The following is a 26,200-nucleotide window of genomic DNA, read 5'->3' on the forward strand; positions in this document are numbered from 1 at the left end:
TATCAACCAACATGCTCTCTAACAAATGGCAGGGGGTGGCACCAGGGTGCAGGGCCCTGGCTGACCCCAGGAAGCAGACCCAGATGCTAAAGGGCAAGACCCAGCAGTGGGGTTGTGGGCAGGAAGGGACTGGAGACAGAGCAGAGGTGAGAGGCCAGAGGCTTAGTGACTCACACCAGCTTTGCCTGGGTGGTATCCTGGTGAATGGTTTTAGAAATCAGACAGACCTGAGCTTATATTCCACACAATACTGTGTCCTTGACCAACTACTTGACTTGTTCAAGTCTCAACTTCTTCATGTGCAAACGAGGTACTCACCAATCCAAGCCAACCCACAAGATTGGAATGTAAGGGTTAAATTGAAACAAAGATGGGCTGGGCAGGGGCTCACGCCTATGATCCCAACATTTTGGGAGGCAGAGGTGGGAGGATCACTTGAGCCCAGGAACTCGACACCAGGTTGGGCAACATAGGGAGACCCCATCTTTACCAAAAAAAAAAAATTTGTTTTGAATTAGCCGGGTGTTGTGGAGTACTCCTGTAGTCCCAGCTACTCGGGAGACTGAGGCAGGAGAATGGGTTGGGCCTGGGAGGTCGAGGCTGCAGTGAGCTATGATCATGCCACTGTGCTCCAGCCTTGGTAACAGAGTGAGACCCTGTCTCAAAAAAAAAAAAAAAAAGAAAGAAAGAAAAAATGTGAACTGCCCAGCACAGTGCCAGCCGTAACACAGACGTTCTATAAATGGCAGCTGTTCATATGACTGTGACCATCAGGATTTTGAATCATGTTTCTGAGTGCCTGTGCCTCTGGCACGGTATTTGTGCACGTGTGAGTATGGGGATATATGACCACATACTCCTGAGACATGGCTTACCCTGGGCCACTCACCTTTCACCTCTCTGAGTAGCCACCACTCTGACAGATAGCCACTTTCACACTCTGTACCCCTCCCCCCGGTGGTGTTTCAGGAAGATTCCAGGGCCTCCCCGAGGCTCCAGAACACACTGAAGTTATCCAGTCTCCCTCCTGCCCCTCTCTGTGTGCAGCTGCACACGCTCCTCAGAGTGACCCCTCCAAACCTCTGACTCACCTGTAAGATCTGCAGAGAACCTTAATTCTCATTTTTTTTTTTTTTTTGAGACAGAATCTCACTCTGTTGCCCAGGCTGGAGTGCAGTGGTATAATCATAGCCCACTACAGCCTCAAATCCCTGGGCTCAAGTGATCCTCCTGCCTCAGCCTCCCAAGTAGCTGGGACCACAGATGTGCACCACCATGCCCGGATAATTCTTCATTTTTTAAAAAGTAAAGACAGGGCTCACTATATTTCCCAGGCTGACCTCAAACTCCTGGCCTCAAGTGATCCTCCTGCCTTGGCCCCCGAAGTGTTGGGATTACAGGCATAAGCCTCTGTACCTGGCCACCATCTCTCACTTTTGCTGGGAAAATGGAAGCCCTGTATGGTTGTTACCCAACTTCTTTCCCTGTCCTCTCCTTTCCAGGGAGTGCAGCAGTGACATGATCATAGCTCACTGCAGCCTTGACCTCCTAGGATCAACCCATCCTCCTGCCTCAGCCTCCAAGTAGCTGGGACTATAGGCGTACTTCACGACACCCAGCTAATTAAAAAAAAAAAAATTCCTTTGTAGAGATAGGGTCTCTCTATGTTGCCCAGGCTGGTGTCGAATTCCTGGGCTCAAGTGATTCTCCCACCTCTGCGTCCCAAAGTGTTGGGGTTATAGGCATAAGCCACTGCCCAGCTCATCTTTGTTTCCGGGGAGCCTTTCTTCCCAAAGCCAGTCTTGTACTTGGCTGTGAACTTGATCCCTTCCCTCCTGCTGCCGTCTTGCTCCACCCACCTAGTGCCCACTGCCCCCTGCAGCCTCAGTCTTTCCTGTCTACCGTTCCCTCTCTGCTGTCTGCAAACACATTAAAGGCCTTAGGCCAATCTTATCTCCTCCAAAACGACCCTGCCCTTCTATCACACTTCTTGGAAGGGCCACTCCCCCTGGCTGTACCACCTGGCCAGCACCCCCATCACCCCCCCAATCCCTAACCACGAGGCCACTATGGCCTGACATTCGAGCTGGAGGAAAAGCACTTCTCCTCACCTTCTCCACGGTGACACTTGGCTTCCATGATGTTCTACTCTCTCAGCCCCTCCCTCTATCCCTCCCTCCCTCCCATTCTTTCTCTCAATATGTTTTGCACATTTACTGTGTATCAGACCCTTTGCTGAAAACACAAAGACTCACTAGAGACTCCCTGGCCCCTGCGAGCTGCCATCTAGTTTTCCTCTCTCTTTCTGACTGTGCCATCTCTGGCTATTTCTTTTCAGTTCCCCAGGTTCCCAGGATGCTGTTTTTGACCTTCTTTCTCCCTTGGCAATCTCATGTTTGGACTACCATCTCTAGGCAAATGGCACCCACATCTCTGGTTCCAGCCTGGCCTCTTCCGTAGGTTCCTTTCCTCCTGGACATTCCTACCTGTTCCCCTGATGCACTCACTACAACCTCCACCTGTCAAAGTGACTTCCTCCTTTCCCCTTCTCCCAGTCTCTCAGACTTGCAGCCTCCTTCATGGGCACCCCAGATCCAGTCCTGCTTTGCACATTCTGCCTCTAGGGTTTCTCCCATTTGCCCTCTCTCCTTCCTGCCCAAGTCTAGATCTTTACAGTGCCCTGCTGAACTACTGCTGCAGCTTCCGGGCTGGTCTCCCGGCAGACCTGGATCGCCTCTGCCTGTCCAGTCTGGCTCTCAGGCTGCCACCAGATTCATTTTCCCAAAACACTGCTTGAATCATGTAACTTCTTTGCTTATAAAAAGTTTTTGAGCCTTCTGTGCCCCCCTGTTGCCAACAGATTATGACCTAACCCTAGGCTGGGTTCAGGGCCTCCATGATCTGGCTGGCCTCCATGATCTGGCCTCGACCTCCTGTCCCAATGCATCTCAACCTCATGACCTCTCCAATCCAGCCATATTTGCTGTTCCCCAGGCAGGCCCAGTGCATCCCCGTGTCCCCACCTTATGCTGCTTTCTCTATCAGGAGCCCCTTTTTCCATTTTTGCATGATCTCAAACTGGGCATCTTTCAAGGCCGACCTCAGATACCTCTTCCTCTAATAAACCCTTTCCCCTCTCTTGACACCCCAGCAGGAGGAATCTCTCCTGTGACTTTTCATAGTGCTTTATACTTTCTTATATGGTACATGTAATTTTCTGCTTTGCATGGGAGTTATCTAGATGCATGCCTTATTTCTGGAGGAGCAGCTTAGCTCCTCTGACTCATCTTTCTGTTCTCCATAAGACTTACCACAGAGTCCTGCTCTGTGTTCATTGCAGAATAGGTGCTCAGAAAGTATTTGTTGAATGGATGAATAAAACAATACATGACTAAGTAGATGGATGTATGGATTCAGGGATGGATGGATGGATGGAGAGATGGATGGATGCAGGGATGCAGGGATGGATGCAGGGATGCAGGGACGGATGGATGGATGGAGAGATGGATGGATGGATGGATAGATGCAGGAATGGATGGATGGATAGAAGGATGGATGGATGGATGGAGAGATGGATGGATGGATGGATAGATGCAGGAATGGATGGATGGATAGAAGGATGGATGGATGGATGGATGGATAGATGAATGCAGGGATGGATAGATGGATGAACAGATACATGCATGCATGGATAAGCATTTGCCCCTAGGCCTAAGCCAAGTGTATAGCTAGTTTGGTATTAGCTATAAACAAAGTAAAGATAAGAGAGGAGAGGGAGCTAACAGCTCTTCAAGTATGTACCAGAATTTATTCTTCTTTTCGCTTAATTAAAAGCATTACAAAGCAACTACTGAGAAGGCGAGAGGAGTATAAAGTTCCAGAATGGAGTCTTTCCATGGGCACCAACACCTTGTGTGACTCTGATGGCCAGAGGTTTTTTTTTTTTTTGAGACGGAGTCTCGCTCTGTCGCCCAGGCTGGAGTGCAGTGGGACAATCTCGACTCACTGCAAGCTCCGCCTCCTGGGTTCATGCCATTCTCCTACCTCAGCCTGCTGAGTAGCTGGGACTACAGGCGCCCGCCACCACGCCTAGCTAATTTTTTGTATTTTTAGTAGAGACAGGGTTTCACTGTGTTAGCCAGGATGGTCTCAGTCTCCTGACCTTGTGATCTGCCCGCCTTGGCCTCCCAAAGTGCTGGGATTACAGGTGTGAGCCACCGCGCCCGGCCTGCCAGAGTCTTCTTTTGGAGATGCCATGGTTCTAGAATTCCAAACAGACTTGAGAATCTGGCAGGTTCTAGCTTTCCTCACTCTCACCTAATACTGAGTACTAGGTAGGCACTGTGAATCGTGCTGAAGACACAGTCATTTTCAGCTCCACGACTCTGGACAAATTTTTAACTTCTCTGAGCCCGTTTCCTTATCTGTAAATGGGTCTACCTTATAGGGTTGTTGGGGCAATGAAACAAAATAATCCTTTTAAAGGGCTTCTCAAAGTACCTAGCACATAATGAGCATTCAAAAAACGATAGCTCTTTGCCACCCAAGCTGGAATACGGTGGTGTGATCACAGCTCACTGCAGCCTTGACATCATGGGCTCAAGTAATGCTCCCACCTCAGTCTCCAGAGTAGCTGAGATGACTACAGCTGCATATCACTACATCTGGCTAATTTTTACATTTTTGCTAGAGACGAGGTCTCCCTATGTTGCCCGGGCTGGCCTCGAACTCCTGACCTCAAGCCATCCTCTCTCCTTGGCCTCCCACATAGCTCTTATTGTTGTTTTCACCCTCCTGCGATTAGTAGTCTGTCTAGTTAGGGAGAAAACATGTTCCCTGTAATCAAGTGCTTAGCTACATTGGTCTGTTTTTAAGTCCCACTGGAATTCAGAGAAGGGTTGATCCATGAGGACTAGACTAGTACAGGAGGCCTCCCAGAGGAGCGGCTTTGGGATGGCCCTGGAAGGCTGGAGGCACCTGAGAGGCAGAGAGGTGGACAGAGCAGTGGAAGGTGTCAAAAGCAGGAAGGTAGGGTTGGGCGCGGTGGCTCATGTCTGTAATCCCAGCACTTTGGGAGGCCGAGGCAGGCTGATCACTTGAGGTCAGGAGTTCAGGACCAGCCTGGCCGATATGGTGAAACCCCATTGCTACTGAAAATACAAAAATTAGCCAGGCACACGCCTGTAATCCCAGCTACTCGGGAGGCTGAGACAGGAGAATCGCTTGAACCTGGGAGGCGGAGGTTGCAGTGAACCGAGATGGCACCCCTGCACTCCGGCCTGGGCGACAGAGCAAGACCTTTTTTTTTTTTTTTTTTTTTTAACGAGGCAGGGTCTTACTCTGTCACCCAGGCTGGAGTGCAGTGGTGCGATCTCGGCTCACTGCAGCCTCGATCTCCTGGGCTCAAGTGATCCTCTCACCTCAGCCTCCCGAGTAGCTGGGACTACAGGCATCCAGCACCACGCCTGGCTAATTTTTAAAATTTTTTTTGTAAAGACAAGGTTTCGCTATGTTGTCCAGCCTGGTCTCGAACGCCTGGGTTCAAGCAATCCTCCTGCCTCAGCCTCGCAAAGTGCTGGGATTGCTGGCGTGAGCCACTTATGCCCGACCTATGCAGTGTTTTAAAAATAATTTTTTCCATGAAACAAAGTTTGTGTGAAGTTCTGACGTGTGGAATTTCCACCTGTGCGTCATGGTAGGCACTCACAAAGTTTCGGAGTGCGGATGTCAGGTTTTGGATGAGGGATGCAGAAGCCGGGCTGCTCAGGGAACCCTCTGTGTTAACCCTTCCTGGGCGAGCGCGGGGAGGTGGCGGCGGGGACAGTGCCCCGAGCGGGAGTGGGACCAGCGGCCGGGAGGGGAGGGCCTGAGCCAGGGCCGCAGGCCGGGCCGGGGCGGGGAGGGCAGGTGCGGCGGGGCCAGGCCGTGGAGGCCTCCGCCCGGGCAGCCGGCTGACCCCTGCCGTCATTTCCTTTGAAGCCAGAGAACAATGGCTCAAAAACAAGCGCAGCCCGTCCTTCGGTCGCCTCCCGTCCACGCGCGCGTTCTCCGGGGCTGAGCGGATGGGAAGCCTCAGCCGCAAGGGGCCCGGCTGCCTGGAGAGCGGCCGCCCGCGGAGGCCCCGCAGCCTAACGCCGCCCCGGCGCGGCCTCCCTCCCTTCTCCCCGCAGCCTGGAGAGTCACCGCCGAGGGATGAGGACGCGCCAGCCCGGGGGGACGCGCCAGCTGCTTTCGCGGCCCCAAGCGCGCAGCGCCCAGCAGCCGCGCCAAGCCTGACACGCTGTCCTCTCCCCTCGCGCACAGGGCTCTGCGAGTGACCCGGCGGGCGAGCTCCGTGCTGCATGGAACGGCTGCAGAAGGTGCGCGGCGCCGCCCCGGGCCGGGGACGCCGAGGGCGGGTGGGGGCCGCTTGGGAGTCCAGGGCGCCACCTGGTGGCCACCCGCCGCGCAGCGCCGCGCAGCGCCCCGGGTCCCCCAGGCCTAGGGCCGCCCCCGCCCCGCTCCCGCACACACGCACGTGCCCACCCGCCCGCCTTCTCGCTCTCCCCAGCAACCACTTACCTCCCCCGGGAGCGTGAGCCCCTCCCGAGATTCCAGTGTGCCTGGCTCTCCCTCCAGCATCGTGGTGAGTACCCCTCTCGGCCACCAGCAACCCCTGGCAGGGAGGGGGGAGGGTGGGGAACCCCTGGCTGCTAGGGTGCCTTCCCGCAGAGCCTCCCCAGTGGTGGTCCCGCCGGTGCTGGCGGGCAGAGAGAACCCAGAAACCCAGAGAAGCTCCCATATCCCCCTTCCACTGGTCTGGCCTCGTTAATCCGAAGTGCTAGGCAAAGGACTATCATGTTTTAAGGTGACTAATTTCTTAAAATAATAGAATTGTTAACGTCTGCAATGGCGGTCCGTTTTCTTGGTAATTAACGTAAGGCTAGCTAGCAGGGCCAGTGTCCTAGGCGGGGCTTTCGGCACAGCAGTTTCACGCGCACCTTTCCCTTCAGGCCAAGATGGACAATCAGGTGCTGGGCTACAAGGACCTGGCTGCCATCCCCAAGGACAAGGCCATCCTGGACATCGAGCGGCCCGACCTCATGATCTACGAGCCTCACTTCACTTATTCCCTCCTGGAACACGTGGAGCTGCCTCGCAGCCGCGAGGTGAGGAGGCTCCTCTTGGGCAGGACTCCGGGGGAGGCCCCCCCCAGCCACACTGGGTGGGGACCGATCCCTCCCATGCTTCCTTTCCTGGAGGTCTGCCTCGGCAAAGCAAGAGAGGGAACTGTGCGCAGGAACCAACCAGTCAGTCCGTCCGGTGTTCAAGAGAGCAGGCAGAACGGTCTCTGGGCTGGCATGTGGCTCAGATGTAGAGGGGTGGACACCTTTGGATGGCAGCAACACACAAGAGGCACAAAGAGCAAGATTTGTGGAAACAGTTCAGAAGCATTGAGAGTGGGGGCTGAAAGTCTAGCGGAGGGACCCATGTGATGTTGTGGCCTCAGCTTACCCTCGTGTAAAATAGAGGTGACCTTTCTGCCCATCCACGCGCAAGGTAGTGAAGGTGCAGGAGACAGTGCAAGGCAGGTACTCATCAACTGCCTCCAAGACAGGGTAGCGTCGTGGCTGACCAGTGACAGGGGGCTAGATCATGGGGTGACTTCAGTACCTGCGTGATGAACCCCGACCTCATCCTTGGATGCTTCTTGGTCTTGTCTCTTCTATTTGTTTTGAGGCTCTGAGGACAGGACCAACTATTCCCCAACTGGTTCCCAGGCTAGGCACGGTGGCTCACACCTATAATCCCAGCACTTTTGGAGGCCAAGGTGGGAGGGTCACTTGAGGCCAGGAGTTTGAGACCAGTCCAGGCAACACAGAGAGACCCCCATCTCTACAAAAATTAGCAAGGTGTGGTGCTGTGCACCTGTAGTTTCAGCTGCTCAGGAGGCTGAGGTGGGAGGATCCCTTGAGGCTGGGAAGGGGAGGCTGCAGTGAGCTGTGATAGAGCTACTGCATTTAGGCTGGGCAACAGAGTGAGACTACAAGAAAGAAAGATGAGAGAGGGATAGAGGAGAAAGAATAAGAGACAAGAGAGAAGAAAGTGGAGAGAGAGAGGAAGGAAAAAGGGAAGGAAGGGAGGAAGGCAGGGAAAGAAAGAAAAAGGACAAAGGAAGTAGGAAAAAATTAAAAGAAAGATGAGAGCGGGAGAGAGGAGAAAAGGGGAGGAGAGAGGAAGGAAGGAAGGAAGGAAGGAAGAAAAGAGTGCCCTTGGAGCCCCAGGCGTACTGAGCAAGGCTCGTGTGCTTCTCTGTGCCTCCTGTGGGAAGGCTGAGGACTTTGTGCAGGGAACTGTGGGAAGGATCCAAGAAAGCAGAGGTGGCCCAGAAGCTGGCCAGGAAAGTGTGCAGCTTTGGGTGGGGGATGAGGTGGCCTCTCTGGAATTCTAGGGAAGAGGCTGAATCTGCCCCTGTAGCTCTGACCAGCCCCCTCTCCATTCACAGCGCTCGCTGTCACCCAAATCCACATCCCCCCCACCATCCCCAGAGGTGAGTCTGCCCCACACCTGCAACTTGCCCTGCCCTGCCCTGAAGGGGATCCTAACTCCCTCCCCTCACACATCAGACCAAGCTCTGCAGAGCCCAGGGAGTGCCCGAATCAGTGGCCCCCTGGCTGTCACTGGCCAGCTCTGTGTCCATCATTCTGTCGGACCCAGGACCTCAACCCTCTCTCCCTGGGCCAGGCACCATCAGTAGGTCCTTGGAACTGTGCCACAACATTGCCCTGGGTTTGGAGGGATGCAGCCGGCCAGGATGGGAGGACAGAGAGGGTGGTGTGAGCTGATGGGGTGCATGTGTGGGTTGGAGGGGGTTAGGGGCCCTGGAGCCACACGCTTCTGTTCTGCAGGTGTGGGCGGACAGCCGGTCGCCTGGAATCATCTCTCAGGCCTCGGCCCCCAGAACCACTGGAACCCCCCGGACCAGCCTGCCCCATTTCCACCACCCTGGTAGGTCTTCTCGGCACGACCTCATTGTTTCCTAAGACTTTCTCCATCAGGAACCCCAATCCCCTTACGCTCAGTCCCCCACTCTCTGGGGTATATGCTCGCCTCAGAGCTAAGTAGGCCCCAGGAGGCCAGGACCCCTCCCAGAGATGGGAGACCTGTCACTTTTTCTCTCTCCCCCAGCCGGAAAAGTGTAAAATGTCCCAAACCCCTGAGGGGCAGTGCCAGGAATGCCAGCCCTGTCTTGGCTCTTGACAGGGGCCAGTGAGTTCCCCACCTTGTCCCGTTCCATCATCTCCATTCTCCTGGCCCCAGCCTCCCTGCCATCAGCATGTCCTCCTCCTCATCTGTTCTTCCTCCCACAGAGACCTCCCGCCCAGATTCCAACATCTACAAGAAGCCTCCCATCTATAAGCAGAGAGGTGAGGGCGCCCCTGGCTCACCAGAGCCTGCTTCCGGCTGCATGCTGGGAGGCCGTGCCCTGGGGCTGCGGGCTGGCTGGAGGGGGTCGGGAGGATAGCATGTCACAGCAGCACGTGTGCCCCGTGCTCAGCGTGTACACTGCTTTTACCTGCAGGACCTCACAGGTGTGAGGGGGGAGGGGTGAAGGTAGCCAAGTTGGCCTCGGGCAGGGCACACCTGGCTGACCCTGGCCTTTGTCTGCAGAGTCCGTGGGAGGCAGCCCTCAGACCAAGCACCTCATCGAGGATCTCATCATCGAGTCATCCAAGTTTCCTGCAGCCCAGCCCCCAGACCCCAACCAGCCAGCCAAAATCGAAACCGACTACTGGCCATGCCCCCCGTCTCTGGCTGTTGTGGGTAGGAGAGATGGGGAGAGTGGAATGGGTGGTCTGGGAAACCCCTGCACTCCCTCCCCTTGGCTCTTGCTGCAGCCCGTGAACCCACTCCCACCCCTGCCCTATGGTGTCCTCGTGGGCTTTTTCCTACCTTCAGGAGCCCCCAGGCTCCTTGCTCACTCACTCTCTGTGTTCCCATAGCGCTTGGTGTAAGTGGCCCTTTTATTGGTCATTCATTTGCTTTCCATTCATTTATTTCCTGACTCAACAGACATGTATCAAACTTCTGCATCCCAGGCTCTGTGAGGGGAGCACTGGGAAAGAGAAAGATAAATGATAGATGGTTTGGTCCCCAGCGAATTTTATTTTAATTTTAATTTTTATCCATTTATGGGGTACAGGTGTAATTGGTTACCTGCATAGATTGCACAGTGGTGAAGTCAGGGTTTTTATGATATTGTTATCTGAATACTGCACGTTGTATCCATTAAGCAATTTCCCATCACCACCCCCCACACCCTTCTGAGTTGCCATGGTCCATCATCCCACTCTCTACATCCATGCGTACACACTATTAAGCTCCCACTCATGAGTGAGAACATGCAGTCTTTGTCTTTCTGTGTCTTGTTTGACTTAAGACAATGGCCTCCAGTTCCATTCATGTTGCTGCACCCACTGAATTTCAGTCATGAGTGTGTGTATGTGTGTGTTGCCTACCCAGCTTCATGGCAAGGTGAGAAAATGTTACTCTTATTTTATTGTATTTTTATTTTATTTATTTATTTGAGATGGAGTCTCACTCTGTTGCCCCAGACTGTAGTGCAGTGGCACAATCTTGGCTCACCACAACCGCCACATCCCGAGTTCAAGCAATTCTCCTGCCTCAGCCTCCTGAGTAGCTGGGATTACAGGCATGCACCACCACACCTGGCTAATTTTTTGTATTTTTAGTAGATATGGGTTTTCATTATGTTGGCCAGGCTGATCTCAAACTCCTGACCTCCAGTGATCCACCCGCCTGTCTCCCAAACTGCTGGAATTACAGGCGTGAGCCACCATGCCTGACTCTCTTTTTAAATTTTGAGACAGGAAGTCTTGCTCTATTGCCCAGGCTGGAGTGCAGTGGCGAGATCTCGGCTCACTGCAACTTCTACCACCTGAGTTCAAGCGATTTTCCTGTTTCAGCCTCGCAAGTAGCTAGGATTACAGGTGCCCACCACCACACCTGGCTAATTTTTATATTTATATTTATATTTATTTATTTATTTGGAGACAAAGTCTTGCTCTGTCACCCAGGCTGGAGTGCAGAGGCCTAATCTTGGTTCACTGCAAGCTCCGCCTCCCGGGCTCACGCTATTCTCCTGCCTCAGCCTCCTGAGTAGCTGGGACTACAGGCGCCCGCCACCACGCCCAGCTAATTTTTTTGTATTTTTAATAGAGATGGCGTTTCACCATGTTCGCCAGGATTGTCTCGATCTCCTGACCTCGTGATCCGCCTGCCTTGGCCTCCCAAAGTGCTGGGATTACAGGCATGAGTCCCCGCGCCCGGCCTATTTTTATTTTTAAATATTTATTTATTTATTAAGACAGGATCTCACTCTGTTGCCCAGGATGGAGTGCAGTGACTCCATCACAGTTCACTGTAGCCTCGAATTACTGGGCTCAAGCAATCCACCTACTTCAGTGTCCCCAGCAGCTGGGACTACAGGCATGCCCTACCACCCCGGGCTAATTTTTAAAAATAATTTTCTATAGAGACTATATTACCCCAGGCTGTTCTCAAATTCCTGGGCTCAAGCGATCCTCCCACCTCAGCCTCCCAATGTGTTGAGATTACAGGCATGAGTCATCTACCCACCCTACTTTATTTTTTTAAAAAATTTTGTAGTGGCCTTATCAAGGTCCAGCCCAGAGCAGTGCACAGAGGCTGTGCCATGTAAACACACACTGACCCCATGGCGAGTGACTCCCTGCCCACCTTTGCTTGTGTCTCCTAGAGACAGAATGGAGGAAGCGGAAGGCGTCTCGGAGGGGAGCAGAGGAAGAGGAGGAGGAGGAAGATGACGACTCTGGAGAGGAGATGAAGGCTCTCAGGGAGCGTCAGAGAGAGGAACTCAGTAAGGTAGCATCTCGCCACCCCCACCCTCCACCCCTGTGCAGGAGTCTCGCTCTGTTGCCCAGGCTGGCTTGCAGTGGCATGATCTCAGATCACTGCAACCTCCGCTCCCAGGTTCAAGTGATTCTCCTGCCTCAACCTCTTGCGTAGCTGGGATTACAGGCACACCACCACCTCGCCCAGCTAATTTTTTTTTTTTTTTTGTATTTTTAATAGAGATAAGGTTTTGCCATGTTGGCCAGGCTGGTCTCGAACTCCTGACCTCAAGCGATCCGCCCACCTCGGCCTCCCAAAGTGCTTGAATTACAGGCGTGAGCCACTATGCCCAGCCCACCCTGTGTCTTTCTGGGGACAGAAGTTCTGGCTCCGTAGCTAGTCGAAGGGGTTCCTACCCGAAAAGCATGCTTTTTGGAACATGTTGGGGAGCCTCTTCTTGCCAAGACCCCAGGATTTTGCTTGTGAAGGGACACCTGGACTTTATGCTGCTTTCTGGGGGACACTACTTGATATTAGGGTCAAAAGCACAGAAAAGGGTGGTCCCATCAGAGCTGGGAGCTAGCAGCCTGAGTGATCCATGGGAGGAGAGAAAAGGAGAGCATGGGCTACGGGCCTCCAGGGGAGGAGGGAGAACCATGGAAAGACCATTGACAGTGACATGGGCCTAGGCTCTGAGCAGGGTGACCTGGGACAAGGACAGGGAGGCCGCCGTGGTAGAGTTCTACCAAGCAGCTCTGACTCCTGGCTTTCAAGGGTGGCCAAACCCATTGTGGCCATGTGTCAGCCACGAACAAGAGGCTCTGTGAGCTCCAGGGCACGAACGAGCCACTTGGGAAATGTCCGCAGTCCTGCCTGCAGCATGGCCCAACTCTAGACCTTTTAGAGATAAGAAATGAGTATTGGCCCAGCACAGTGGCTCACACCTGTAATCCCAACACTTAGGGAGGCCGAGGCAGGAGGATCACTTGAGCCCAGGATTTTGAGACAAGGCTAGGCAACATGGTGAAACCCCATCTGTATAAAAAAAAAACAACAATTAGCTAGCTGAGTGTGGTGGTGCATTCCTGTGGTCCCAGCTCCTCAGGAGGCTGAGGAGGTTGGATTGCTTGAGCCTAGGAGGTCAAGGTTGCAGTGAGCCATGTTTGTGCCACTGAACTCCAGCCTGGGTGACAGAGTGAGACCCTGTCTCAAAAAAAAAAAAAAAAAGAAAGAAAGAAAGAAAAAGAAAAAAAAGAAACATTCAAGTGTCTAAGTCTTGGCTCCATCTTCCTTTCTCCCTCTTCAGGTTACTTCCAACTTGGGAAAGATGATCTTGAAAGAAGAGATGGAAAAGTCATTGCCGATCCGAAGGAAAACCCGCTCTCTGCCTGACCGGACACCCTTCCATACCTGTGAGTGCTGTGGAGGGGGCTCAGAGTCACCTGGCCAGAGATGGAGGCCTGACTCTGTGCATCTGTTGACTTGTGACACATACAGGATGCAATCCCTGACCCAAAGCACGGCTGCTCTCTTGGGAGCAAGAATCCCAGTCATGGAACAATGTCAGATGATAAATGAGAGAATCGGCTAAAATAGAATTCAGCAAGTTTGGTTTAATTTAACAACCATTTATTGAGCGTTTACCATGTGCTAGGCACTGGGCATATAAGCAGGGAAAAAATCTAGTCTTGTCCTCTGGTAGCTTGCTGTTGGCGGGGAAACTGTCATGGAACGTGGGGTTTCGATGCAGTGTGGCCGGTATTGTGATCAAGGTGCGCGGGGTGCTTTGGGAGCACAGCAACAGGGCCTGGGAGGCCAAACTGAGGGGTTTTGTTGTTGTTGTTTGTTGTTTGTTTGTTTGTTTTATTGAGACAGGGCCTTGCTCTGTTGCCCAGGCTGGAATACAGTGGTGCACTCTCAGCTCACTGCAAACTCCACCTCTCAGGCTCAAGCAATCCTCCTACCTCAGCCTTCTGAGTAGCTGGGATTACAGGTGTGCGTCACCATGCCTGGCCAATTTTTAAAATTTTCTGTAGTGACAAGGTCTCACAATGTTGCCCAGACTGGGCTCGAACTCCTGGACTCAAGCAATCATCCCGCCTTGGCCTCCCAAACTGTTGGGATTATAGGTGTGAATCACTGCGTCTAGCTTAAACTGAGTCTTGAAGGCCGAGACCAAGCAAGCCAGAAAAAGTGAGTGGGAGAGCGCATTGCAGACATTGGGAATGGTGTGGGAGCGAAATTGGGAACATGAAACATCTGGCTGGCTGAGCCTCCAGGAGTCTGGAATTACAGAGTACAGGGTACACTGTGGGGCAGTGGGCAGTGAGACCAAGAGATGGGGAGCGGGGCAGGCTTTGAATGGCGTAGCCCACTATCCAGCGCGCTACCCTGGACTTCCTCAGAGCTTGGCGGCTGGAGAGGAGAGGAAGACCTGAAAACCCAGCAATGAAAGCTGCAAAGCCTCTTAAAGCCTAAGAGGGGTCCCGGCACGGTGGCTCACACCTGTTGTCCTAGCACTTTGGGAGGCTGAGGCGGGCGGATCACAAGGTCAGGAGTTCAAGACCAGCCTGACCAATATGGTAAAACCCCGTCTCTCCTAAAAATACAAAAATTAGCCAGGCATGGTGGCGCATGTCTGTAATCCCAGCTACTCAGGAGGCTGAGGCAGGAGAATTGCTTGAACCCAGGAGGTGGAGGTTGCAGTGAGTCGAGATGGAGCCACTGCACTCCAGCCTAGGGAACAGAGTGAGACTCTGTCTCAAAAAAGAAAAAAAAAAAAGAAAAAAGAAAAAAGCCTAAGAGGAAACCACATAGTGTCACTTCTTCATTGTAGCTGCCAGAGCCAGTCACTGACCACCTAGACTCAAGGGGAGGGGAGCTAGACCCTCCCCCTCCCCCTTCTTCTTCTTCTTCTTTCTTCTTTTTTCTTTCTTCTTTCTCCTTCTTCTGGCAGGGTCTTGCTCTGTTGCCCAGGCTGGAGTGCAGTGGCACCATTTTGGCTGACTGCAACCTCTATCTTTTGGGCTTGAATGATCCTCCTGCCTCGGCCTCCTGAGTAGCTGGGATTACAGGTGCATGCCACCATGCCCAGCTAAATTTTTTTTTTTTTTTTTTTTTTTTTTTAGACAGAGTCTCACTGTCACCCAGGCTGGAGTGCAATGGTGTGATCTTGGCTCACTGCAACCACTGCCTCCCAGGTTCAAGCAGTTCTCCTGCCTCAGCCTCTCGAGTACCTGGGACTACAGGCACACACCACCATGCCCAGCTAATTTTTGTATTTTTATTAGAGATGGGGTTTCGCCATGTTGGCCAGGCTGCTCTCAAATTCCTGACCTCAGGTGATCCACCTGCCTTGGCCTCCCAAAGTGCTGGGATTGCAGGCGTGAGCCGCTGCGCCCAGCCAAGACTCCACTTCTTGATGACAGGTACCACAAGGTCTCATTGCAGAAAGCATGAAAGATGGGAGGCAACAGTGCAGGCCATCTTTGGAAATAATCTACCACACTCTCCAATAGACTGGATAAGGGCTAAAAAACGATGTGGGTCCAGAGAAGAGGGAATGGATTTGAGAATATATAGACAATTGAATCCGCTGGATGGAATCCAGTGGCTGATTGGACGTGGGAGGTGCAAGAGAGAGAAGCTGAGGCTTTTGTCTTGGGTGCTGGGTGATGACCAACTTGGAACTGAGATAATAAGAGAGGCGGATTTTCAGGGAAAGATGAGAGACTGGTTTTGGACATGTGGGGTTTGAAGTGCCCCATGTACAGCACTGTGGGTGGAAGGTGCATCTGGCAGAGTTGGGAGCTTGAGGGTCTTCAGCTTGCTCATATGTGGCAGGAAAATGGTGAGGAGAAAGTAAGATTGTACAGAGAGAGAAGGGAAGGGTGCCTAGGGCTTCCATTAAAGGTCCAGTTGGGGCTCATGCCTGTAATCCCAGCACTTTGGAAGGCTGAGGTGAGAGGACTGCTTCAAGTCAGGAGTTCAAGATCAGTCTGGGCAACGTAGTGAGACACTGTCTCTATAAAAAATAGAAAAATTAGTTGGGAGTGGTGGCATGTGCCTGTAGTCTCAGCTAGTTGGGTGGCTAAGATGGGAGCTATGATTGCGCCACTGCAGTCTAACCTGGGTGACAGAGTGGGATCTGTCTCTAATTGTATATATATATGTATATATGTGTGTGTGTATATACATGTCACTATATATATATACACTATATATACAGTGACATATATACACATATATATACAGTGACATATATACACATATATATACAGTGACATATATATATAGTGACATATATATACACACTATTTTGGGTGACACCTGGGTGTCCTATTTTTTCTTTTTTGGGTGACATATATATACACACACACACACATATACATATATATATATTAGAGGGCTGGTTTGAGGACTGGTTGAGATCGAGCCCCAGAATGTGTGGGAGGCTGGCCTTCAAAGGCCTCCCCTGTGGGATGGGAACTTGGATCCAGGGGCAGGCCAGATGAGAAGCCGAGGTTGTCTGCTGAGCGTTAGAGGGTGAGACTTGGTGAGAATGGCGAGGGTTTGGAACTGCCGTGGAGGGGAGGAGAAACGTGCGAGGCTTGGCCTTTGTAGTGATGCTCATCTACATTGTGTGGGCTGTATGTCCACAGCTGGGGGCAGGATGGGAGCTGTTGGGTTGACCCTGGGTTAGCGTTTTTAAGGATAGGTGCTGAGGGGCCAGGCTGCACCGTGGAGGAGCTGATAAAAGTAGTTGCTGTGCCCAGCCACAGAGCCGAAACTGAGAAGGTAGTGACAGAAGGTGGGAGGTGGGGGAGGTAGGAGGGGAATGAAGAAACTGGAGTTCTCCATGAGGTTGGTGGGCTGGGTGGTGGGGATGGAGCTGAGCCAAAGCCACAAAGTGAATGGTCCAAGCTCACAGTTTCTAGGCAGCGTGGTGCAGCTGATGACAAGATCCTGGGCATGGCTCTTTGAAAGGGTTATCTCATGTGGAGCAGAGGTGAAAACCACTGGAACTGGGGAATTCAAGGTTAACATGTGGTTAGGACATCTGAGTGTTCCCCAGAGCTCTCAGGATGCTGTCTCTGTGGGTGGGAAGAGCTACAGAGGTTTATTAGAGAATGTGGAATAAAGAGTTAAGGCCTAAAGAATGATGTGGAGAGAGGATGCGTGAAGGTTGGATTCAGTGTCAGTGTTCTGCCAGAATCTTCTGTTCAGCCCAGATTAGCTCTTTAACTTCCATTTTGGCCTCGTGAAGTTGAAATAGCCAGATGCCTACCTCTGGATCATCTTTGGCGTCCCTGAACTTGTGGGTGATTAATGATCACATGACTGCATAGGTTACTGTCATATTTAAACAACCTGAATTCTAGAATCATGAACAGGCATGTCATTCTGATTAAATGGTGACACTGGAATAGTCGCTCTGGAACACACGTAAGCATTTTATAATAGAAGTAATTTGGAGGGGAAAATCTTCGTGCAGGGTTTGAAGGTTGAAATTCTATCAGTTGGTTGAATAAGTGTGTACTTATTATTGTAAGAGTGAAATGCTTCAATAGTGAATGGTGATTGTGAAAGCTATTTTCTAAATAAAAATAAGTGTTAGGGGTAAAAATGAGGTTTTGTTCTCAATAATCGAATGCTTCCAAGCAACAGATTTCATAAGAGTATTTTAAGAAGAGGCTGGGTGCAGTGGCTCACACCCGTAATCCCAGCACTTTGGGAGGCTGAGGCAGGTGGATCACCTGAAGTCAGGAGCTCAAGACCAGCGTGGCCAACATGGTGAAACCCTGTCTCTAACAAAAATACAAAAATTAGCTGGGCATGGTGGCGCGTGCCTGTAATCCCAGCTACTCAGGAGGCTGAGGCAGGAGAATCACCTGAGCCTGGGAGGCAGAGGTTGTGGTGAGCCAAGACTGTACCACTGCACTCCAGCCTGGGCAACAGAGTGAGACTCTGTATCAAAAAACAAAAAATATATATATACATATATTCATATATATGTATATATGTGAATATATACATATATATGTATATATTAAGATAGTTCCTCATAGTTTTGAATCTATGGAGGTTAACTATTTATACAAAAATGCTTGTGGAAACAGTTGGTATAAATGCCAGCCATTTCCAGCAATTGGAGGTGAAGGCATTTTGAGATCACCTCAAGCTAAGGATCTTAGGTACAAAGTTATTTCCAGGAAAACATATTACTGGAAACAAATTTTCCTGAATTATAATCTGTAGTACTTCAAAATTTAGAGATCCTATTAAATGTGCAAGTTGAGACTGAGGTCCAGTAATGCTGATGTGAAGTTGTTGACTGCTGGTACAATCCCCAGTGACAGTGCTGAGAACATGACTCTTTCTGTAGTATAATGTCAGACTGTTTTTTTTTTTTTTTAAGATGGAGTCTCGCTCTGTCACCCAGGCTGGAGTGCAGTGGCATGATCTCCGCTTACTGCAAGGTCCGCCTCCCAGGTTCACGCCATTCTCCTGCCTCAGCCTCCCAAGTAGCTGGGACTACAGGTGCCTGCTACCATGCCCGGCTAATTTGTTTTGTATTTTTAGTCGAGACGGGGTTTCACCATGTTAGCCAGGATGGTCTTGATTTCTTGACCTCGTGATCCACCCACCTCGGCCTCCCAGAATGCTGGGATTACAGGTGTGAGCCACTGTGCCCAGCCTAATGTCAGACTTTTAAAATTGATTACTAGGCCAAGCATAGTGGCTCACACCTATAATCTCAGCACTTTGGGAAGCCAAGGTGGGAGGATTGCTTGAGCCCAGGAGTTCAAGACCAGCCTGGGTACCATAGTGAGGCCTGGTTTCTACAAAAAATAAAAATAAAAAAAAATAAAAAATAAAAAATATATATATATTAGCTGGGTTTGATGGTGCATGCCCCTAGTCCCAGCTACTGAGGAGGCTGAGATGGGGAGAATCACTTGAGCCTGGGAGGTTGAGGCTACAGAAAGCTATAATCACACCACTGCACTTCAGCCTGGGTGACACACGGAGACCCCATCTCAAAAATAAATAAATAAACAAACAAACAAATATGAATACTAGCTGAGCAGGTGGCCCATGCCTGTAGCTCCAGTACTTGGGAGGCAAAGGCAGGAGGATCACTTAAGTCCAGGAGTTCAGGTTCAGCCTGGGCAACATAGTGAGACCCTATCTCTATTAAAAATTTTTGGCCGGGCACGGTGTATTTTTTAATAGAGACAGGGTTTCTCCATGTTGGTTAGGCTGGTCTTGAACTCCCAACCTCAGGTGATCTGTCCACCTTGGCCTCCCAAAGTGCTGGGATTACAGGCATGAGCCACCACGCCTGGCCAAAAAAAAAATTTTTTTTTTTTTAGATTTGATTACTAACATTGTTAATAAAATTATAATAATGTAATTATTGTGATTCGATTTTAGTTTTCTTTGTGTATCCCAGAGGTTCATTTTATGATGTGAGCCTTGGCTCTGGCTGACTCAATTTTCACATCAGGCATTGGGCCCAATTGTATATTTGGGCCACTTCTAGTTGGAGAGAAGAGGGATGGTGGTAGAGACAGCTGAGAACCACCAGCACTGTATTGCTTGCTGAAGGTGACCAGTAGGAGCTGGGAGCTAGCAGAAGCCCACCAGGTTCCCCCCAGCGTGATCCCTTCCTGCCCTGCCGCAGCTGTGGAAGGCCAGTGAGGTTGCTGTCTCAGGAAGGGCTGTCAGGGCCAAAGGGACTGAACCCAGGACCTTTTGCTGTCTTCCAGCCTTGCACCAGGGAACGTCTAAATCTTCCTCTCTCCCCGCCTATGGCAGGACCACCCTGAGCCGGGTAAGGTCTCAGGACCAGAGATATAGACTACGTGGGAGGAACGTGCATGTGGGGTACTGAGGGACTGAGCCACTTGGGCACCCTCAGGGAGCGGGGAGACCCCCAAAGTGAAGGGGACCAAAGGTGAATATCCCCGACTGCCTCTGATTCCTTTGTGTCCTTTCTAGCTACAGTCCACAGAGTTCAGCCCATCAGGGAGTGAGACTGGAAGCCCAGGTGAGAAGTGGGGCCTGGTGCCGGGGTCTGGAGAAGGGGCTTACACAGGTCCCTGGGCAGCCGGGGTCTGGGCTGTGGGCAGGGGTCTGGTGAGGTCAGGCGTGTTGGCCTGCTGACCTTGGAGCTGCATCTGACCCATGCCCCTTCTCTCCCGCAGGCCTGCAGGTGAGTGCCTCCTGGAGGGGAACAGGCAGAGCAGCAGAAGCTGGGTCCTGGCACCCGAAAGTGTCAGGGGAAGGGGGGTGTGGGGCCACAGAGTTGCCTGGTGAAGAAGAAGAAGCCGGGGTAAGGCTGGGAAGGTCTCCCTGCCCCGCTCTGGCTCACTGCGGCTTTGGTCTCCCCAGAACGGAGAGGGCCAGAGGGGGAGGATGGACCGGGGGAACTCCCTGCCCTGTGTGCTGGAGCAGAAGGTGAGGGGCAGGGGACACAAGCGCCTGTAGCGGGGCGGGAGGCTGGGGAGATGCCAGGCAAGTGGAATGTGCTGCGGGGTCTTCCTGGTGTTGAAGATGGGAGGGATGGCAGGGAAGTTGGGGGAGACAGAGGGCAAGATGGCATGAACCCCAGTGGCCTCTGCAGGTTGATGTGGGAGGCCTAGGGAGTCGAAGGACAGGACATTCTGTGAGCCTAAGATTGCCCCTCCCCCCACCCCCAGATCTATCCCTATGAAATGCTAGTGGTGACCAACAAGGGGCGAACCAAGCTGCCACCGGGGGTGGATCGGATGCGGCTTGAGGTAGGCAAGGAAGATGCCCTGGATGGGTGCAGGGCTGTCCACGGGCACTCTCCTGCCTGGGGGAAGATCTGGGGCCTCTTTGAGTGAGTGTCCCCTAGGTCACTGGGCACAGCCCCCTCCCCCCCCATGCTGAGCTGCCCCGATTCCCCCATGTAGAGGCATCTGTCTGCCGAGGACTTCTCAAGGGTATTTGCCATGTCCCCTGAAGAGTTTGGCAAGCTGGCTCTGTGGAAGCGGAATGAGCTCAAGAAGAAGGCCTCTCTCTTCTGATGGCCCTCACCTGCTCCAGGACGGCCCCCTTACCCCTGCTGCTTCAGGGTTTTTCCCCGGGGGGTTGGGAGGGGCAGGAGGTGGGGTGGAAATAGGGTGGGCTCCTTTCCTCAGGTAGAGTGGGGGGCCAAAACCTCTGCAGTCCCCAGCAGTGAGCTACGGACTTTCCCCCCTCACAAGGCTGGGGGCCTCCTGCTCTCGTCCCTGGCCCTCCCTGCACAGGGCAAAGCCAGTCTGGGCTCTGGCACACAGAGTTCATGTTTGCGCCCTCTCCCTGCCCCTCACCCCAGAGGGTGAGGAGGAATGAGGGGCATTGGTAGTTAGGCCGGTTGGCTGTCTTGAACAGCTGGAGGGAAGATGCAGGGGTGGGAAGCGGCCAGGCAGAAAGAGCTCCAGGCTCTTGTGTCACCCACCCAGCCCTCCCATACTCACTCCTGACAGCTTTCCTGCACTGCAGCCTCCTGCTCCTCTGACTCTAGTGGGAACAGGCCCCAGCTCAGCCTCCGGCAGGGAGGTCACCCCTCCACTTCAGCTTGCCCTGACCTCCGCTCGCAAACCCCGAGCTTCCAAGCCTTTTGCTCCAGCCCTGTGGCTTCCCCAGAAGCCTGGGCTTAGGGTGGAGATGCCGCCTACACACGATCCTGGCCCTCCACCTGCCTCCAGGCCACGAAATGGGAATTCCAGCACTAAGCCAGGCACCGGGCAGAAGCTGGGCCTTCCACCTCCCTTGGATGGGGTCAAGAGGCCAGGCCTGGCACATTTTGGAGTGTCCTGGCTACCAGCTCTCACCTACACCCACGCACCCCCCCACACACTATGCTCTCTCAAGAATGTAATTTATTGGGGCCCCCCCAGCTGCTTTCCTCACCTGCCCCTGCCCTACCTTACACCCCCAGCTTGACTTCTTTCCAGTTCACGTGTGTATATAATGATATCTATATTTTTGCCCAGGTCTGGGTATTGCTCCTGCCCAGACCCTGACATCCCTTTCCACTGTGTGTGTGACCATGCTGGGGGAGGGGGACTCTGCTTGGAATTAAAAGGTTGCATTGGGTCCCTACATCTGTCTTTTCCTTATGAGCCACCAGACCTGGGTGAACGAGACAAGCCATATCAGGCAGAGGGAAGCCCTGGGAGCAAGGGTTCCAATGCAGGGGCCGCCTAGGGCTGGAGGGCTGGAGACACAGCCCCGCAGTACTCTTTCCCCCAAGCCTGGGCCACAGAAGCAGGGGCTGTCTAGACAGGGGCCTGTCTGCCTCTCCTTCAGGGACTCTGTGATGGGGGCAGGAAGCCTTGTGTTTGGGACCAGAGGGAACTCACACCTCAGGGAGGAGCCTGGTAGAGAACTGGCTGGGAGGAAAGACTGCCCCAGCCCTCCACCAAATCCCAACGTGCTCGCCTTGGTAGCCAAGCTCAACATCGGACATGGTTGTCCCTCCCAAGGGGCAGGGTGCTCATGGTTCAATGGGGAGGCCAAACACAGAAAAGGTCAGCAGGATGTGAGTGTGTGGTGAGCTGATTGCCAAGAATCAGGTAGGGGAAACTAAGGAATGGAGAAATGGCAGTTGGAGGACGAGTCAAGTGGAGGCCAAGGGAGGAAGATGGGAATTTGGTCTTGGTTGACTTGGTAAGGCCTCCCAAGGGGAAAAGACAGGGAATTGAGTGTTGCGGGTGGGAGGTGGGAGAGGGGCTGCGGACTGACGGAAAGACCAGAAGGAGGACTGCCTGCAGGTGTGGGTGCTTACGTGGGGAGGGGCCAGCCCCACCTGGCTGGAGCAGAACCATGTGTGGGCACATGAAGAGGCGTGCAGTCAGAGGGACCAGGTGAGTTGGAGGGTGCGCAACTTGTGAACCTGAGACTGGAGCTGGGGCCTAGCCTGAGTACCCTGGTTGAGTTCCTAGCCCCTGTGGCTGAAATAAGCAAAGTGGATAAGAACCCCTCAAATGTGAACGATTATTTTACATTGTAGGAGTTCTGTTGCATCCACAACATCATTTTATCCCTTCAGCAAACCTATGAGGTCAACAGAACAGATCACTGTCATCTTCTTAGCAAATGAGAAAATGGTGGGACAGAGACAATTCCTCTGAAGCCCAGAGCTACAGGAAACCAATGAGTGGAGAGTGGTGACAGGATTCAGGTTTCTAGGACTTTCCTAATAGGTACTGTTGTCTGTGAAGGAGAAGCAGAGGAGGGAAGACTAGGAGGGGCAGAAAGAAATGGGCTCTGCACACATACCCAGTACAAGGCATTCAGAAACTGCTGGGGGGCTTAACCCTGCTCTGAGCATGGGGAACACAGCAGTGACCAGGTTGACGTGCCCGTTGTCCAAAAAGAGCTCCCAGGCTGTTCGGGAAAATGTCAAGGTCATTGAACCCTAAGGGGTGCTGGAGACAGGGTTTGGGAACTGTATGTAGTACGGGCAGGTTTGACCCTAGGTCCTAAAGGATTTTCAATTCATGAGAATTTAGAGCATATATATGATGGGATATTACTCAGCCATAAAAAGGAACGAACTAATGGTATTCACAGCAACCTGGATGGCACTGGAGACTATTATTCTAAGTGAAATAACTCAGGAGTGGAAAACCAAACATCATATGTTCTCACTCATAAGTGGGAGCTAAGCTATGAGGGCGCAAAGGCATAAGAACGTCACAATGGACCAGGCGCAGTGGCTTACGCCTGTAATCCTAGCACTTTGGGAGGCCAAGGCGGGAGGATTGCCTAAGCTCAGAAGTTTGAGACCAGCCTGGGCAACATGGCGAAACCCCGTCTCTACTAAAAATACAAAAAATTAGCTGGGCATGGTGGCACACGCCTGTAATCCGAGCTACTCAGGAGGCTGAGGCATGAGAATCGCTTGAACCTGGGAGGCAGAGGTTGCAGTAGGCCGAGATCGTGCCACTGCCCTCCAGCCTGGGCTACAGAGCAAGACTCTGTCACAAACAAACAAACAAACAAAAAACCCACGATGGACTCTGGGGACTCAGGGGGAAAGGGTGGGAAAGGGGCGAGGGATAAAAGACTACAAATTGGGTGCAGTGTATACCGCTCGGGTGATGGGTGCACCAAAATCTCACAAATCATCACTGAAGAACTTATTCATGTAACCAAACACCACCTGTTCTCCAATAACCTATGGAAAAAAAAAAAAAGAAGTCTGGGCGCGGTGGCTCACCCCTGTAATCCCAGCACTCTGGGAGGCCAAGGCAGGTGGATCACCTGAGGTCAGGAGTTTGAGACCAGCCTGGCCAGCATGGTGAAAACCCATCTCTACTAAAATTTAAAAAAAAAAAAAATTAGAGCAGCTCAGACTGGAGCTCTCTGTCCCTAAAACAAAGCCTTAGGAAGAGCCTCTCAGTGCCTCCTCCCCACAACACACACATAAATAAATAAAAAATGAAAAAATTAAAGCATGAGCAAATTATTTCACATTGAGAGTCATTGACTATATGGCTTTTTTTTTTTTTTTTTTTTGAGTCAGAGTTTCTCTCTTGTCACCCAGGCTGGAGTGCAATGGTGCAATGTCGACTCACTGCAACCTCCACCTCCTGAGTTCAAGCGATTCTCCTGCCTCAGCCTCCCAAATAGCTGGAACTACAGGTGCCCACCACCACGCCCGGCTAATTTTTTACATTTTTAGTAGAGATGGGGTTTCACCATGCTGGCCAGGCTGGTCTCAAACTCCTACCTCAGGTGATCTGTCTGCTTTGGCCTCCCAAAGTGCTGGGATTACAGGCATGAGCCACCGCACCCAGCCATATGGCCTTCTCCTTGAATCTGGCCTTCATGCCTTGCATGTTTAAAGCAGCTTACCCATGTTACTCGGGAGGCTGAGGCAGGAAGATCACCTGAGGTCAAGAGTTTGAGACCAGCCTGGGAAACATAGCAAGACCCCATCTAAAAAAAAAAAAGAATACATAGGGGCTGGGCGTGGTGGCTCATGTCTGTAATCCCAGCATTTTGGGAGGTCAAGGTGGGCAGATCACGAGGTCAGGAGATCCAGACCATCTTGGCTAACACGGTGAAACCCTGTCTCTACTAAAAATACAAAAAATTAGCCGGGCGTGGTGGCGGGCACCTGTAGTCCCAGCTATTTGGGAGGCTGAGGCAGGAGAATGGCGTGAACCCAGGAGGCAGAGCTTGCAGTGAACCAAGATTGTACCACTGCACTCCAGCCTGGGTGACAGAGCGAGACTCCTCCAAAAAAAAAAAAAAAAAAAAAAAAGAATACATAAAACTCAGTTTACCGTGAAATCATCTTCAACTCTTCATTTAAGCTGATAGGAGAGGCTTTTTTCAAAGGTCTTCCCCTAAATGGGCTAACCTGGCCTCAGAATTTAATAAAACTTCATGGTCTCTGATATTTCTGGACTATAACACATGTAGTGTGTACACTGACTTTTATTAGAGTTTTTAAAATAACATGTAAAAAGTTAAGTCGAATAAAAGGTTATGAACTCCTGATGTACTTTCATTATCCCCTAGAGTCCGCTGAGACATGCTGAAGGGAAGCAAGCTGATTTGACCTATCCAGCCTGGGTCCTTTACCTGTGAGGAGGTGGGCCTAGAAATCTGCAGAGACTGAATTGAACTCCCACCTGTCAGAGAACTGAGGTCCCAATCAATTCTCACTCAGCCTGGGCTTGGCTGAACCCTGGCCCTCCTCAGGGCCTAAGGCCCAGACACTGGCCACCCTGGCTCAGAGTCTGGACTGCAGGCTCCACACCACAGCACAGAGCCCACTCTGGGCAGGTCAGCATTTCCTGTGCCTCAGCCCCACTGGGGAATGGGTCCTAAAAGGTGAGGCAGGTCCTATGAAGCCCGAGACCCCAAAACTCTAGGTTCTATAATTCTGACAGGGGCTATTCTTCCTTCCCGAGGGAAACTGATTCCTTTCCCTCTCGTCATATTGAGAGGTGACAGCGTGCTGGCAGTCCTCACAGCGCTCTCGGCGCCTCCTCTGCCTGGGCTCCCACTTTGGCGGCACTTGAGGAGCCCTTCAGCCCACCGCTGCACTTTGGGAGCCCCTTTCTGGGCTGGCCAAGGCCGGAGCCGGCTCCCTCAGCTTGTAGGGAGGTGTGGAGGGAAAGGCACGAACGGGAACCGGGGCTGCGCGCGGCGCTTGCGGGCCAGCTGGAGTTCCGGGTGGGCTTGGGCTTGGCGGGCCCCGCACTCGGAGCAGCCGGCCGGCCCTGCCGGCCCCGGGCAATGAGGGGCTTAGCACCCGGGCCAGCGGCTGCGGAGGGTGTACTGGGTCCCCCAG

The 26,200-nt window shown here is 52.3% G+C and overlaps 1 protein-coding gene across 13 annotated transcripts in view; it reads left to right on the forward strand.

The window, feature by feature from the left end:
• DMTN (dematin actin binding protein) overlaps positions 1–21,990 on the forward strand; it is a 33,687-nt gene extending 11,697 nt beyond the window's left edge. For 4 of the 13 annotated variants that reach the window (XM_063607141.1, XM_063607139.1, XM_063607143.1 and 1 more), the window contains exons 2-12: positions 6,171–6,359; positions 6,551–6,625; positions 6,993–7,148; positions 8,486–8,530; positions 8,889–8,988; positions 9,351–9,407; positions 9,652–9,804; positions 11,780–11,904; positions 13,181–13,286; positions 19,647–19,711; positions 19,879–20,058. In XM_063607141.1, coding sequence (XP_063463211.1) covers positions 6,342–6,359; positions 6,551–6,625; positions 6,993–7,148; positions 8,486–8,530; positions 8,889–8,988; positions 9,351–9,407; positions 9,652–9,804; positions 11,780–11,904; positions 13,181–13,286; positions 19,647–19,711; positions 19,879–20,043 — 1,065 coding nt within the window. In that variant the 5' untranslated portion in view covers positions 6,171–6,341 and the 3' untranslated portion in view covers positions 20,044–20,058. Of the gene's footprint in view, positions 1–6,170; positions 6,360–6,550; positions 6,626–6,992; positions 7,149–8,485; positions 8,531–8,888; positions 8,989–9,350; positions 9,408–9,651; positions 9,805–11,779; positions 11,905–13,180; positions 13,287–19,646; positions 19,712–19,878; positions 20,059–20,084; positions 20,093–20,271; positions 20,338–20,579; positions 20,661–20,816 lie in introns of those variants that run through there. The other 9 variants (XM_063607146.1, XM_063607142.1, XM_063607144.1 and 6 more) reach the window with 3 other exon arrangements.
• The last annotated feature ends 4,210 nt before the right edge of the window (positions 21,991–26,200 follow it).

This window comes from Pan paniscus, chromosome 7 (assembly GCF_029289425.2).
Source record: "Pan paniscus chromosome 7, NHGRI_mPanPan1-v2.0_pri, whole genome shotgun sequence".
NCBI classification, from domain to species: Eukaryota; Metazoa; Chordata; class Mammalia; order Primates; family Hominidae; genus Pan; species Pan paniscus.